Source organism: Salvia hispanica, chromosome 2, assembly GCF_023119035.1.
Source record: "Salvia hispanica cultivar TCC Black 2014 chromosome 2, UniMelb_Shisp_WGS_1.0, whole genome shotgun sequence".
Taxonomy (NCBI): domain Eukaryota; kingdom Viridiplantae; phylum Streptophyta; class Magnoliopsida; order Lamiales; family Lamiaceae; genus Salvia; species Salvia hispanica.
In genome coordinates this window covers 31992909-32007124 of record NC_062966.1, presented here as the reverse complement: position 1 = coordinate 32007124, position 14216 = coordinate 31992909, and the positions used below count along the sequence as shown (strand labels likewise).

General features: G+C 37.5%; 1 protein-coding gene across 1 annotated transcript in view; it reads left to right on the top strand.

The window, feature by feature from the left end:
- The window catches only part of LOC125207082 (protein SABRE), a 28945-nt gene that overhangs the window by 10387 nt on the left and 4342 nt on the right, over positions 1-14216 (top strand). The window contains exons 9-17 of the mRNA XM_048106286.1: positions 2433-4523; positions 5007-6861; positions 7137-7234; positions 8951-9307; positions 9424-9542; positions 10078-10327; positions 10738-10962; positions 12114-12253; positions 12879-12951. Coding sequence (XP_047962243.1) covers positions 2433-4523; positions 5007-6861; positions 7137-7234; positions 8951-9307; positions 9424-9542; positions 10078-10327; positions 10738-10962; positions 12114-12253; positions 12879-12951 — 5208 coding nt within the window. The remainder of the gene's footprint in view (positions 1-2432; positions 4524-5006; positions 6862-7136; positions 7235-8950; positions 9308-9423; positions 9543-10077; positions 10328-10737; positions 10963-12113; positions 12254-12878; positions 12952-14216) is intronic.

The following is a 14216-nucleotide window of genomic DNA, read 5'->3' as shown; positions in this document are numbered from 1 at the left end:
TCTCTACTTGATAATTTAGCATATAAACTAGTCTTAACTTGAAATTTAGTGTCATGCAACCTCTACCCTGATAGTGTAGCATCTAAATGACCTAATTTCCTTTAGATTGAAACAAGACCCACTCACATTCCTCCTTACATCGTTTTATTTGTGAACATGCCTCTTTTCATCTGTTGCCACTACCTCTTCCAATGTATCTTTATCCCGCATCCCGTCCTATATACGCATTTATCTATGTGCAAATGTTTGTGTAAATTTCTTGTCTTACTTTTATGTGTGCGGCGTGCAAGCGTGTTAAATATGTATACACTAGTAGATTGAACAACAATAGTGAACAAGATAAAGAAAGAAGAATTTTTTAGCAATAAATAAATGTTGCCCTTTCTTAAACAGGAAATATTCCAAACTACTCCCTCCGTCCCAAATTTGTAGTAACATTTTGCCATAAAAGTCCGTCCCACATTTGGAGTAACATTTAGAATTTATCATATTTGCACATAAAATTTTACCCCATTATTCACTAAAATTACACCCAAATGTCATTATTTATATTAAAATAAATCAAAATAAAAATAAAAAACCAAAAAGTCAAAGAGGGACCCACCTTCAACCAACTCACTTCATTTATTACACACTCCATCATCTCACTCCACCATCTCATTTCATTTATTACACACTCCACATCTCACTTCATTAATTACACACTCCACCAATTCCTTAAAACCCGTGCCATAACTAAATGTTACTACAAATGTGGGACGGAGGGAGTACATCAGAAGCATCAATACAATATACTCCCTCCGTCCCACTAAAGATGACATTTTCCTTTTTGGTTTGTCTGACCAAGATGACCCATTACTAAAACTAAAAACACCTTTTTCTCTATTTTATTCCATCTCTCTTACTTTATTCTCTCCATTTACACAAAATAAAGTTAGTATAAAATTCCGTGCCACCCAAGGAAGGGGTCATCTTCCTTGGGACGGCGGGAGTATTATTGAAATATTAAAGGGTAAGCAAGCTAGGCTATGCTTGTCCTTAAGTTATCACCATAGCTTACTATAGTTTCGGCAAATGCCAACTTAAGAGAGTTGTATATCAAATACCTCAGATGTTGGGCACTGTTGCATGTCACCTTTTGACTCATGTAGGGGTCCCCAAGACATCCTGTGTTTGAGATAAAATTTTCTTTTTTTTACACTTCAACACATGAATCATTGCTTTAGAAAAAAAAAATGAATGGGCTAACAGTGTTTTGAGTTCCCGATTGTTAGTGTATTCTAGAAAATGTCCTCAACTTCGAAGAAAAAGCAATAATTGAGGACATTTTTTAGAATACGCTTAAAGTTGTGGACACAAAAACTATTAATCGTTCTTATATTAGCTAAAACGACATCGTTTACTCCCTCCGTCCCATAAAAATGTGTGCACTTTCCATTTCCGTCTGTCCCATAAAAATATGGGCATTTCCATTTATGGAAAATTGGCCCCAACTCATTACCTATACATCAAGTTATTTACAACGTTTACCACTACGGCCAACTATTGCAACTCATTAAACACTAACAATAATGTGGATCCCACTAACTAACAGTATTTTAACTCTCCTTCTCTTCATCTCTCTTAGTTTACCAATTGCGCATTAATTCCCGTATCATTACAAATGCACATATTTTTATGGGACGGATAGAGTATATGTTAAGGCGGGAAAAGTTTCCACCATAACTCGGACGAGATGAATAAACTTTCCATCATCGAATTTAGTATGGTGGGGCATTTTATGCAAAACGTCGAAAGTTGGGGACATTTATAAAAAATGGAAGTTGAGACATTTTCTAGAAGACTGAAGGCCAAAGATACTTTTTGGTATTGCACATTAAGTGTTTTAGCTTATGGTCCTAAACAATATGTTTTGGTCTATATTTAACGGTTTTGTAAAAAATTAATGGTCAACCGCGCTTTGAACGGATTATGAGTGAATCAAACGAAAGGCCAAAATTGGTCAAACACATTTGTACAAAAAAACCTGATTGGTCCTATACACTGACTCATTAATCAGGTTAAAATGCAATTGACCGTTAATATTTGATGAATCCATAAAATATGGACAACAACATATTGTCTAGGATAGTGTGAGACTAAAAAGTTTATTGGGCATATGTAAGGGACCAATTTTGGACTCTAACCTTTCTAGAATATCCAGAAAGATGGGGGCATAAAATACTATCAACCCAATTATTATCCGTGTTTGTTGCTGAGAACCATAACATTGCAGCATTAGGTAGGGACATGTAGATTTTTGTTTTTATGGGAATGTGGGATTATGGTGATATTTAAATTTTGGTTTCTTGTTTTCAAATAATTTCCGACATGCTGCTTCCCGTTATTATAACTGCAACTTTGTCCTAACAATGTCTTGTTGAAACTGCCAGGGCTGCTCACAATCTTCACACATATTTGCTAATAACATATCTAGCACGGGTGCAACATTGCATATGGAACTAGGGGAACTAAACTTACACATGTCTGATGAGTATCAAGAATGCTTGAAAGAAACCTTGTTCGGTGTGGAAACAAATACAGGGTCACTGATGCACATTGCTAAGATCAGCTTGGACTTGGGCAAGAAAGATATGGATTCATCAGATGGTTTGAATAGTAAGATGGTTCTTGGTGCTGATGTTAGTGGCATGGGTGTTTACTTGACCTTCAGGCGTCTTGAGTCACTGATATCTACTGCTCTTTCGTTCAAGGACTTGGCGAAAAGATTATCTAAATCCAGTAAGAAACCAACACAAAGCAAAGAAGTGAGATCATCCAAGCCATCTGGAAAAGGGATTCAACTCTTAAGACTAAGTCTTGAAAGGTGCTCTCTGAATATCAGTGCAGATGCAAGCTTGGAGGACATGGTCACTCCTGATCCTAAGCGTGTAAATTATGGATCCCAGGGTGGTAGAGTATTAATCAGTAACTCAGCAGATGGGAGCCCACGGACTGCACATATAATGTCTACAATTTCAAAAGAATATAAAAAGTTGAAATATTCTGTATCACTTGATATTTATCACTTCAATGTTTCCATGAACAAAGAGAAAAAATCTATACAACTGGAGCTTGAAAGAGCTAAATCTATCTATCAGGAATATCCTGAAGTTAATGATCCTGGAGCAAAAGTTATCTTGCTTGACATGCAAAATGCAAAGCTTGTCCGGCGGACTGGTGGACTTAAAGAAATTCAAGTCTGCTCTCTCTTCAGTGCCACAGATATCTCTTTAAGGTGGGAACCGGATGTGCATATTGCACTGGTTGAACTGGGGTTACACTTGAAGTCACTGGCACAAAATCACAACTCACAAAGACATGATGACACAGAGAGTATTTACATGAGAAAAGATAAGGTGCCGAACATGTCATCGGGATCCTTAAAGTTAGAAAAACCAGTGAAGAAAAGTGAATCTATTTTCGCTATTGATGTGGAAATGCTTAGTATGTCTGCTGAGGTTGGAGATGGCGTTGAAGCCTTTGTCCAGGTTCAATCCATCTTTTCGGAGAATGCTAGAATCGGAGTGCTTCTTGAGGGACTTATGCTTGAGCTAAATGAAGCTAGGGTCTTTAGAAGCAGTAGGATGCAGATATCAAGAATTCCCAATGCCTCGGGAAGTTTATCAGATGCAAAATTTGAGACTGTAACTACCTGGGATTGGGTAATTCAAGCCCTTGATGTGCATATATGCCTGCCGTTTAGATTGGAGTTGCGTGCAATTGATGACTCTCTGGAAGAAATGCTTCGAGTTTTGAAACTTGTGACTTCTGCTAAAGCTAAATGCATACTTACTCAGAAGAAAGAGCCGTCAAAACCCAAAAAGCCCAGTTCAACCAGAACTGGGTCCATAAAGTTTGCCATTCGTAAACTAACTGCTGATATTGAGGAAGAACCACTACAGGGATGGCTTGATGAGCATTACCAGCTTTTGAAGAATGAAGCTCGTGAATTAGCTGTTAGGTTAGATTTTCTTGATGAACTTATTTCTAGGGGCCAAGGTCATGTTACTGATGAACCATCTGATTCTCTTGAAAGAAAGATTCACTTTAATGAAGAAGAGATTGATCTTCGTGATGCTTCAGCTATTCAGAAATTGCGTGAGGAAATATATAAACAGTCATTCCGGTCATATTATCGGGCCTGTCAAGGCCTAGTTCCGTCACAAGGATCTGGGGCATGTAAAACTGGATTCCAATCTGGTTTCAGGCCTAGCACAGCCCGAGCTTCTCTTTTCTCTATTTCTGCTACTGACTTAGATTTGAGTCTGTCAAAAATTGAAGGTGGGGATGCCGGAATGATTGAAGTTCTACAGAAGCTTGATCCAGTATGTCGTGCCCTCAACATTCCATTTTCAAGGCTGTATGGAGCCAGCATCAATTTGCTTACAGGTTCGCTCGTTGCTCAGATAAGAAACTACACATATCCACTGCTTGCTGCCACTGGTGGTCAATGCGAAGGACGTCTTATTCTAGCTCAACAGGTCTGCCATATAATGTTGTGCTTTTACTCTCTTGTGTAGCTATGTGGAGCTTAGTGCTAGTAATTTGATTTAAGCTCTTAAGTTTTGCAGTTGTAAATTTTCAATCCAATTGACCACCGTGGTTGATTTTTTGACTTAAATGAAATATTCAGAGCCCCAGTAACAGTAGCATTTGTTTCACAAGCATCCACACCCATCTAGTCTAGAAGTAAAAGGGTTGATAACATAGTATCCATGCCTTTTATGTACCTGCTCTATGCTACAGTTTCACATTACCTGATATTTTGGCTTTATTTCATTCTGACCCATTTTTTAAAAATTCCTGTGCAAATCATTAATTTCATTTCCTTCCAAACTATATACATCCTAACAGTATGAAGGTTCATGGATGTTGATATAAAATATACTGAATATTCTATTAGTAAGTTATGGTCATAAGCAATAAATTACTGCTTTACTTTTATGTTATTTTTTGTTTTGCAGGCAACTTGTTTTCAGCCACAAATTCACCATGAAGTCTACATTGGAAGATGGAGGAAGGTGGACATCCTTCGTTCAGCCACTGGCACAACTCCACCAATGAAAACCTTTTGTGATCTGCCAATACACTTCCAAAAGGGAGAAATTTCTTTTGGTATTGGATATGAACCATCTTTTACTGACATCAGCTATGCTTTTACTGTGGCTCTTCGTAGAGCCAATTTAAGCATTAGGAATCCAAATCCTGTGATCCAGCCCCCTAAAAAGGAAAAAAGCTTACCTTGGTGGGATGAAATGAGGAACTATATCCATGGGAAGAACACTTTATACTTTTCTGAGACAATTTGGAATGTTCTTGCAACCACTGATCCCTATGAAAACTTGGATAAACTTCATATCGTGTCAGGCTATCTTGAAATCCAGCAATCAGATGGTTGTATTTATGCTTCCATTAAGGATTTCAAGGTTTTCCTTAGCAGTTTAGAAAGCTTGCAGAAAAATTGCACCTGGAAACATTCGTCTGGATTGTCTGCACCTTTCCTTGAAGCCCCAGTTTTAACCGTTGAAGTGACAATGGAATGGGATTGTGAATCTGGAAGTCCGCTAAATCATTATCTATTTGCTCTTCCCATTGAAGGCACTCTTCGTGAAAAGGTTTTTGATCCGTTTAGATCCATTGCTCTTTCCATGAGATGGAATATCTCCCTCAGGCCTTCCCTTCCATCAGATCAGTTACAGCCCTCTTCAACCAGTGATGAGGTTGGTGGTGATGGAGCTCCTTGTAATCCATCGATATCAGAGAATGCATTGTATGATTCACCTACAGTTAATCTTGGTCATCATGATCTAGCATGGCTTATCAAATTCTGGAACTTAAATTATCTGCCTCCTCATAAACTACGGACTTTTTCCAGATGGCCTCGCTTTGGGGTCCCCAGGATTCCCAGATCAGGAAATCTGTCGCTGGATAAGGTAATCACAGAATTTATGTTTCGAGTTGAGGCAACCCCTACGTGTATAAAACATATTCCTTTACATGAGGATGACCCTGCAAAGGGACTGACATTTAAGATGACAAAGGTGCAATATGAACTCTACTTTGGTAGGGGAAAGCAAAATTTTACATTTGAATGCATCAGGGACCCCCTTGACCTTGTCTATCAAGGTCTTGATCTTTACATGCCGAAAGCTTACATAAATAAGGAGGATTGTGCGACTGTGGAAAAAGTAATTCAGATGACAAGGAAAAAGTCCCAGTCAGCATCAACAGAAAGGGCACTGACTGAAAAAACCAGCTCTCCTAGGAACACTACAGAAAGGCATCAAGATGATGGATTTTTGTTGTCATCTAGTTGCTTCACAATCCGCAGACAGCACCCAAAAGCTGATCCTTCTAGGTTACTGGAATGGCAAGAAGCAGGTAAAAGAAATCTTGAGATGAGTTATATAAGATCTGAGTTTGAACATGGAAATGAAAGTGATGACCATACCAGATCTGACCCCAGTGATGATGATGGATATAATGTAGTTATCGCTGACAATTGTCAGCGGATATGTGTTTATGGTCTGAAGCTTCTGTGGACTATTGAAAATAGAGATGCTGTTTGGTCTTGGGTAGGTGGGCTGTCCAAGGCTTTTGAGGCTCCAAAGCCTTCTCCTTCTCGCCAATATGCCCAAAGTAAAATGCACGAGGGGAATATTGCCAGTGATGGACCTGACATCCAGAAAAATGATAACCAAAATTCTCCTTCTGTTGTTGATGGTGCAAATACGTCATCCCAAAACATGGAGGCTTCGGCATCTCTCGCCTCTCCTTCAAACTCAGAGGCAGTGGAAAATCCCTTCTCCAGTGCCATTGGTAAGCTTAAAAGTGCTCCCCCTGTTCCCCTCTCTCCATCTTGTTCATCTTACTCATACGGCCTAAAGACATAATTCTGTTTGCTAGAATTTTATAGTCAGTTGCAATATCTATCCTCATGTTAATGGATTCTGTTTTTGTTGTATGCTGAGTTAATCACTAGTATATATACATCAGCCTCCTTTTTTTTCTTCCATGCATGAAAAAGTTCACATATGAAAATGTCCAATATTCCATTTTTTCTAGTTAATATGCTTCTTTGTTGGTGTCTACAGCAAAATACAACTTTGATGACTCTGATGAGGAGGGCACACGCCATTTCATGGTGAATGTCATTGAGCCACAATTCAATCTTCACTCGGAAGAAGCTAATGTAAGTTCTGAGACTATAACAATATATGTTAGATACCTAAATCTATTTCTTGGAAAGCACCTAGAATATAAGTAGAATAATTTAAGATTGCATGCTCTAGGTTTATGGGATTGACAAGAATTTAAAGACAGGATCTTGCACTGCTATTTAATTTTTTTTTTTTTTTGGGGGACGGGGAGGGGTATATTTTCTAAAAGAATTCCAGTGGAACCTTAAAAGTTTTTTTTCAGTCTTTGAGCCATAGAGACCAACATAAGGCTGGAATAATACCCCCAATAACTGCAAGAAAATTTCTTAGATGAATAAAAAATCATCTTCTAACATCCTCCTATAATATAAATCTTGTGGATTTAAGAAACATAAATATGCCCAAGACTTGTTCTTGCAAATATTCAACAAACCCAACAAAAACCAACCAAGAAATGAAACACTAAAATCTTCAAAGATGAAGAGTGTGCTCACAATGGAATCTTTGGTGTGTTTACAAAATGATTCAAAGTTGCAATTCGGACCCTAAAATCGGGTATTTATACTAAGGGTAGAAAATGAGTCCAAAAGTCACAAAAAGGTGAAATCCCACATCTATAGAAGTCGGCGAGTCGACTCGGCAACTCACTGGGATGCCTCTGTCTTCCGTGTCGGTTTCAGCGAGTTGCAACTCAAAGACTCGCCGAGAGGGTTCTGTCCACAATGTTGGTTTCACCCAGCAACTTGCCGAGAAGCTTATTTTTCCAGGCCACACTCTTTTTCATGTTTTAATTTGAACCAACAAAGAGAGTAGGTTTATTTATCTCCACTTAAAATTAAAGGAAATAATTTAGTTTGATTACTTAATTGCCCTCAATGGATTGGAATGGTCCTTCTTCACCCTCGAATCGCTCCCAAATCAGAAACCGAAAGCCAACAGATACCCTCCTTCTCTCCCTAACTCTCAAATTAGGGTATTCGACTTTGCCTCATATCTCCCTTCTCTTTCACACTGGCAAAATACAGCGCCGTTGTCACCGCCGTCGCGTCGCTGACCGGTTGGGCAGGCGACGGCCGACGCCCCGTCCCCTCTCCCCCGTTGGGCGTACCCAGGCGCCGCTGCTCCTCTCCCTCGACGACTCCTCAGCACCTGTTGCCCTGCTGCACGCCGTGCATCAAGGCTTGATGACCCGAACGATTTACTCAACATATGTGTAAATCGATCTTTTTGTCTTCAATATATGAGAATTGATATTTGTTCTTGACCGTTAAATTTCAACCATTCCGCCAGAATAGGACGAAAAAGGACCTGAATCATATTGTACATGACCTAAATAGGACCCTATTACCAATATGTGATGTACTTCACATATGTGAATTTCGAACTCTGATGATTGCCAAGTATTTCTAATCCTTTTTGCTCCAAAAAGTGTTCTCAAGTAGTGGTTGCTCTATATTCAAAATTTACCATGGTTGAGGTGTGAACATTAGGTTGGTCATTTAACAGTGAAATAACAAGATAGTAATGCAGCTTGAAGCATGCTATGACTTGACAAAATAATTGAATAATTTATTTTACTTTCATCATATTCACAAGTAGGACCGATTTTTTAAGTTTAAGCTTTTGAGCTGCAGCTCTTTGATCCATTAGTGAAGCAATGCATATTTAATAAGCTATCAATCACAAAGAGGCAATAGTTGATAATGTAACATCTGTTATCAAACTTTAAAAAAAAAATATTTTGACAGGGTAGATTCTTGCTCGCTGCTGTGAGTGGGCGTGTTTTAGCTCGATCATTCCACTCAGTTCTCCAGGTTGGACATGAGATGATTGAACAAGCTCTCACTGAAGGAAAGATCCAAGCTCCTGAATCTCAGCCTGAACTGACATGGAATCGTATGGAGTTCTCGGTGATGTTGGAGGAAGTGCAAGCTCATGTAGCCCCAACTGATGTGGACCCAGGGGCTGGACTGCAATGGCTCCCTAGAATACGTAGAAGCTCGCCAAAAGTAAAGCGTACTGGAGCTTTATTGGAACGGGTATTCATGCCCTGTGATATGTACTTCCGTTACACTAGGCACAAAGGTGGAACTCCTGATTTGAAGGTATTTACTTAAGTTTGAGGTGATAAATTAACCTGCAATGGATTATCATGCATCCTACCAGTGCTAAAATTAACATATCTCACTTTCTGATGACAATTCATGTTTAAAATTTACAGGTCAAACCTTTGAAAGAGCTTACATTCAATTCTTGCAATATAACGGCTGCAATGACGTCCAGACAATTCCAAGTCATGCTTGATGTATTAACAAATCTTCTTTTTGCTCGACTTCCTAAGTAAGAACAATCTTGACCTTTAGAAGTTGAGACATCCTGTGTACTTTTCATTTAAAACGCATGTATTTTTGTCCAAAAGTTACTTTCCATTGTTTTGGTGCTGGTCAGATATCCATAGTTCAAATTACGATCACCTCTTGTTGATTTATACCTCTTTCCCTCCTAAAAAATATAACTCCTCTTGTCCAGATATCTACTAAAGGTTATTGTTGTATTTCTTATTTCTTAATCACTTCAGGACCAACAATGTATGGACTTGTTGGATTATGTATTATTGCACATGTGACACATGCACTGATGCATTCTCTGAATCTCTATAATGACTACATATATTATTATGGACTAGGGATTTGGCAGATGAACAATTTTCCCAATGGAATCTATTATCTATTACTTGTAGTGATAGAGTTTTCCCACTTGGAAATTGATTACTTTGTCAACCAGTTTCGTGCTAAAAAATGAGATACACATTTGTCCATAGATTAACTGCATTTCAGACTTATTTGTGGACTCAAGTATTAAGTTCATTATCCAGGCCAAGAAAAAGTAGTCTATCATATCCAACTGATGAGGAAGATGATGTTGAAGAGGAGGCTGATGAAGTGGTTCCTGATGGTGTTGAAGAGGTGGAACTGGCAAAAGTTGACCTCGAACATAAAGAGAGGATGAAGAGGTTAATCCTTGATGATATAAGAGACTTGTCTCTGCAGGCTGATATAACTGGAGATCCACATGCAGAAATGGAAATGGAACTCTGGATGATAACTTGTGCAAAATCCACATTGGTAAGTTCTGAGCTAATTGCAATGTCTTAATAACTAAGCCTGGTATACGGTCTATTTATTATGTGTTGGAATTGGCTTGCTTGACGATAACATTATACTCCCTCCGTTCCTTGTTAATTGAGTCACTTCTTTATTGAACTCGATTTGAGAAAATGAACTGAGAAAATCCAACCTCAGCAAGTTGACCATAAAAATTTCTCAAGCGTACCTATTAATCATCTTTTTGGTCCTGCATTCTATTCTAGGTTTTTATAGCTATTAATCAGATTCCTGTAGAAATTTCTAAGACACCGAAGACGACCATCATATTTAAAGAAGTTTAATCATATGAGGGATGTCCTGTGTGTTTCTACTGTATGGCTTTTCCTGCCCGTTTTTATTTTGGATTTTATGATTTGATGTATTCTCAGGTGCAAAGATTGAAAAAGGAGCTAGGTAATGCCCAAAAGTCCAGAAAGGCAGCATCAGCTTCCCTTAGGACTGCTTTGCAAAAAGCCGCACAACTACGATTAATGGAAAAAGAGAAAAATAAAAGTCCTTCTTATGCTATGCGTATTTCTTTGAAAATTACTAAGGTGGTCTGGAGTATGCTCATTGACGGGAAGTCATTCGCTGAAGCTGAGATAAATGACCTGGTATGTCTCTATAGTTTAGGAGCAGTGCAATTCTTTTGCAGACAGCTATGTTTTAACACACCAAACAAAGTTAATTTTAACTTTTTGTCTTTAAGTAGGAAGGCTTATGTTAACACTACCACATCAACACCGCATCAAAAGTTTGAACCCACCAACCTCTGGAAACCTATCCCCATAACAATGAACCCCAAAAGCAACTTCAAGACGGGTCCCAGTCACATATATACATATATATAATACTTTGCATATACTATATATGTAGTATCATTTAACATAATAAAGCATTTTCGTGTCTTTTAATTTAATATGCATATTGCATATGTTATCGGAAAACAAATTGCGTGAAAAGAACCAAAGAAGATAAAAGAGAAAAAGGGAAGAAAATAAATTAAAAAAACATGAAGACATTCATAAGAATCATAATGAAAATGAAAACTATTAGACTTAGGAAAACTTATAAGAAATTGTATTGTTCAATGCTTCACATGTATTATAAACACATTCATAATAATCACTGTCTTATATTTTTATATTTAAAAAACTAATTCATCTCTACTAGCTTCAGCTTTTCGGTGAGATGGTTTTTTGCAATGGTACTGAAGCAAGGCCAATAAAAAGTCAATGTGCATAATCTCCACCTCATTGTTGTCTAGAAATTCCACATCCCAGAGTTGAATATGATGTAATTTCTTGCATGTCAGGTGGAACTTTGAAGTCATTAAAATATTAAGTTAGATGATTCCCTCTTTGTTAGCTGTAGTTTTTAGATGTCAATGTTTTCTACACAGTTGTTTGTGGGTATCTTCAAGTAAAATGCTTTTGGATACATGTATAGGCATACTCCATCTTTAGAAATTGTGGGAAAGCAGAATCCAAAAAGGAAGGATGTTGTAGTTATCATACTTATTACTTTTTTTAATCCTCCCTATTTTGACGTTAACCCCTTTCCAATAACATGATTGGCTATGTGAATGTATCCAAAGTGTTAGCATCAATGATAAAAATTCTAAATTTTGTTCTCAGAATATTGACCTTTAAGCTCCATTAGATGCTCCCATGTTTTAATAGAAGTCTTAAAGCGAGCTTTTGATGTCTGTTTATTTGCACTTTTTTGTCTAGTTCTAGCATGAAGGTTTTGATTCCCTGTGCAGATTTATGATTTTGACAGAGACTATAAGGACGTTGGTGTTGCTAAGTTCACTACAAAGTACTTCGTAATCAGAAACTGTCTTCCAAATGCCAAGTCCGACATGCTCTTGTGTGCATGGAATCCTCCTGCAGAATGGGGAAAGTATGTTCATTTCTATAAATATTTTAATCAGAGGCTATAACATTTTGACAGAGAATATTTTCCTTGCTAACATTTTTTATCAGATCTGCTTGGAATCCTCTGCAGATCTATAATTTTGATAGAGAGTATAACATATTTTTATCTTATCTCTCACTTGGTCACAGAAAATAAGATTTAGTTGATTCATTACATTCTTAGTCTTTGCAATCTCTCTCACAGGCCATGTAGACGTGCTCACATCCTAGTGTATAACTATGCTTTTTATCGTCATCCTTGTCTAATTATTTCCTTTCTATTTTTGCCGCGAGTGCTTATTCGGTTCCATAAAATGCTTACCAGCATTTTTTAGTTGCTGAATTGTATTGCTTCCAAAATTAGCACAATTTTCTTAGCTTGCATTGATCCTTGTCCTATGCTCAGCACTAATTAGCAAAACGACTGATTGACCACTTAAGTTTTTCTTATTTTATTTCCTGTTATGACATTGTCACATAGGTCCTCTATGCAACCGAGATGTAAAAATGTTCCAAATTTTTGTGAAGTTTTTCTTCAGTGATGAATCACAGGCAAGAGATTGGCTAATCTTCCCCTCTACATTGTCCCGTGTTTTTTTTTCTTGACGCAGAAAAGTGATGCTCCACGTAGATGCAAAGCAAGGCTTTTCCAAGGATGGAAACTCTCCTCTTGAATTATTCCAGGTTGGTACTGCTTCATTAATTAGTGAAATGTCTAATTTCACTTGCATCCAACATTGGTCTTCATTTCTCAGTGTGTGTGTGTGTGTGTATGCATTTGAATTATCGATGTAGAGAGACATCCTGATAAATGGATGAATATGCACACACTGCTGGCATTTAATGTAACTGTATTAATTCTGTTCTTGAAGTATTTAAGTGGGGGTTAGGTATCCAGAAATCAATTGAGGTTAGTTCATGATGCAGCTGCTAACTAAGACTAGGAGTTCATAGTTTATAAAGTTCAGAGTTGAAACAGCACTTGCAAAATCTTTTGTGGGACAGGTTACAGTTTATATAACTTTTATGCTGTTACTATCAGCACATAGGATTATGCATCTACTATCAGCACATAGGATTATACATCTTGGGCATTAACACATCAAACTGAAATTCTTGGAGTTTAAACTATTAATGGAGATCTTATGAAAACTAATTTTAGATGTATCTAGTTTCAACATAAGGAGTTGTGATTTTGTTTCCATGCATGAATGCATGTTATGTATTTATTGTCTGCAGGTAGTTATTAGTGCATGCAGAAGTATTATTAGTAGGTGGAATGTTATACAGTGTTTATTTAATTATTGTGCTTCAGAGGAAAGAAAATGCCATGTCACTAAGGTTTCTCCTCACCTGTATAGGGTTTAGGGGTTGTCACTACCTGGCTTGTAATATAATCCTTTAAATGACCGTTTCATTTATAGCAAGGGGTGAGGGTAGTTGTAGTCTATCACTGCAGCAACTGTGCAGTTAATATTTTTTTACAGAGCAAAGTGTATTAGCTTTGTAGCCTTAACTCTAAGCTCACTTGGATCAGTTCATATATATGATTGATGGAGGTGCAGTTTCTGATATGTGATCTATAATTTGTATAAAATGATTATATCAGCCAATGTCTTCTAATACTGATGGCACTTTATGATCTTCTAGTAACAAAGTAGACCATCATCGCAAAAATTTAGACCATAGTCTTTGTTAAAACAAAGGTAGAAACATGATGTTAGGGAAAATTTCTTTGATGTTCTACTGATGAAAGCACCTATAATATATACAAGAGTCCCAATTGAACTAGGAAAGCACTAACTTGATCTGCAATTTATCCCATCTATACAAATCTAGTTCTAACAATCTCAAGCTTCTGGAGTAGTACTTATTTCTATAAGTTTTTAAATACTAATTTATACTCCCTCCGTCTCACAAGAGTATGCACTCTTTCCGTTTTAGTCCGT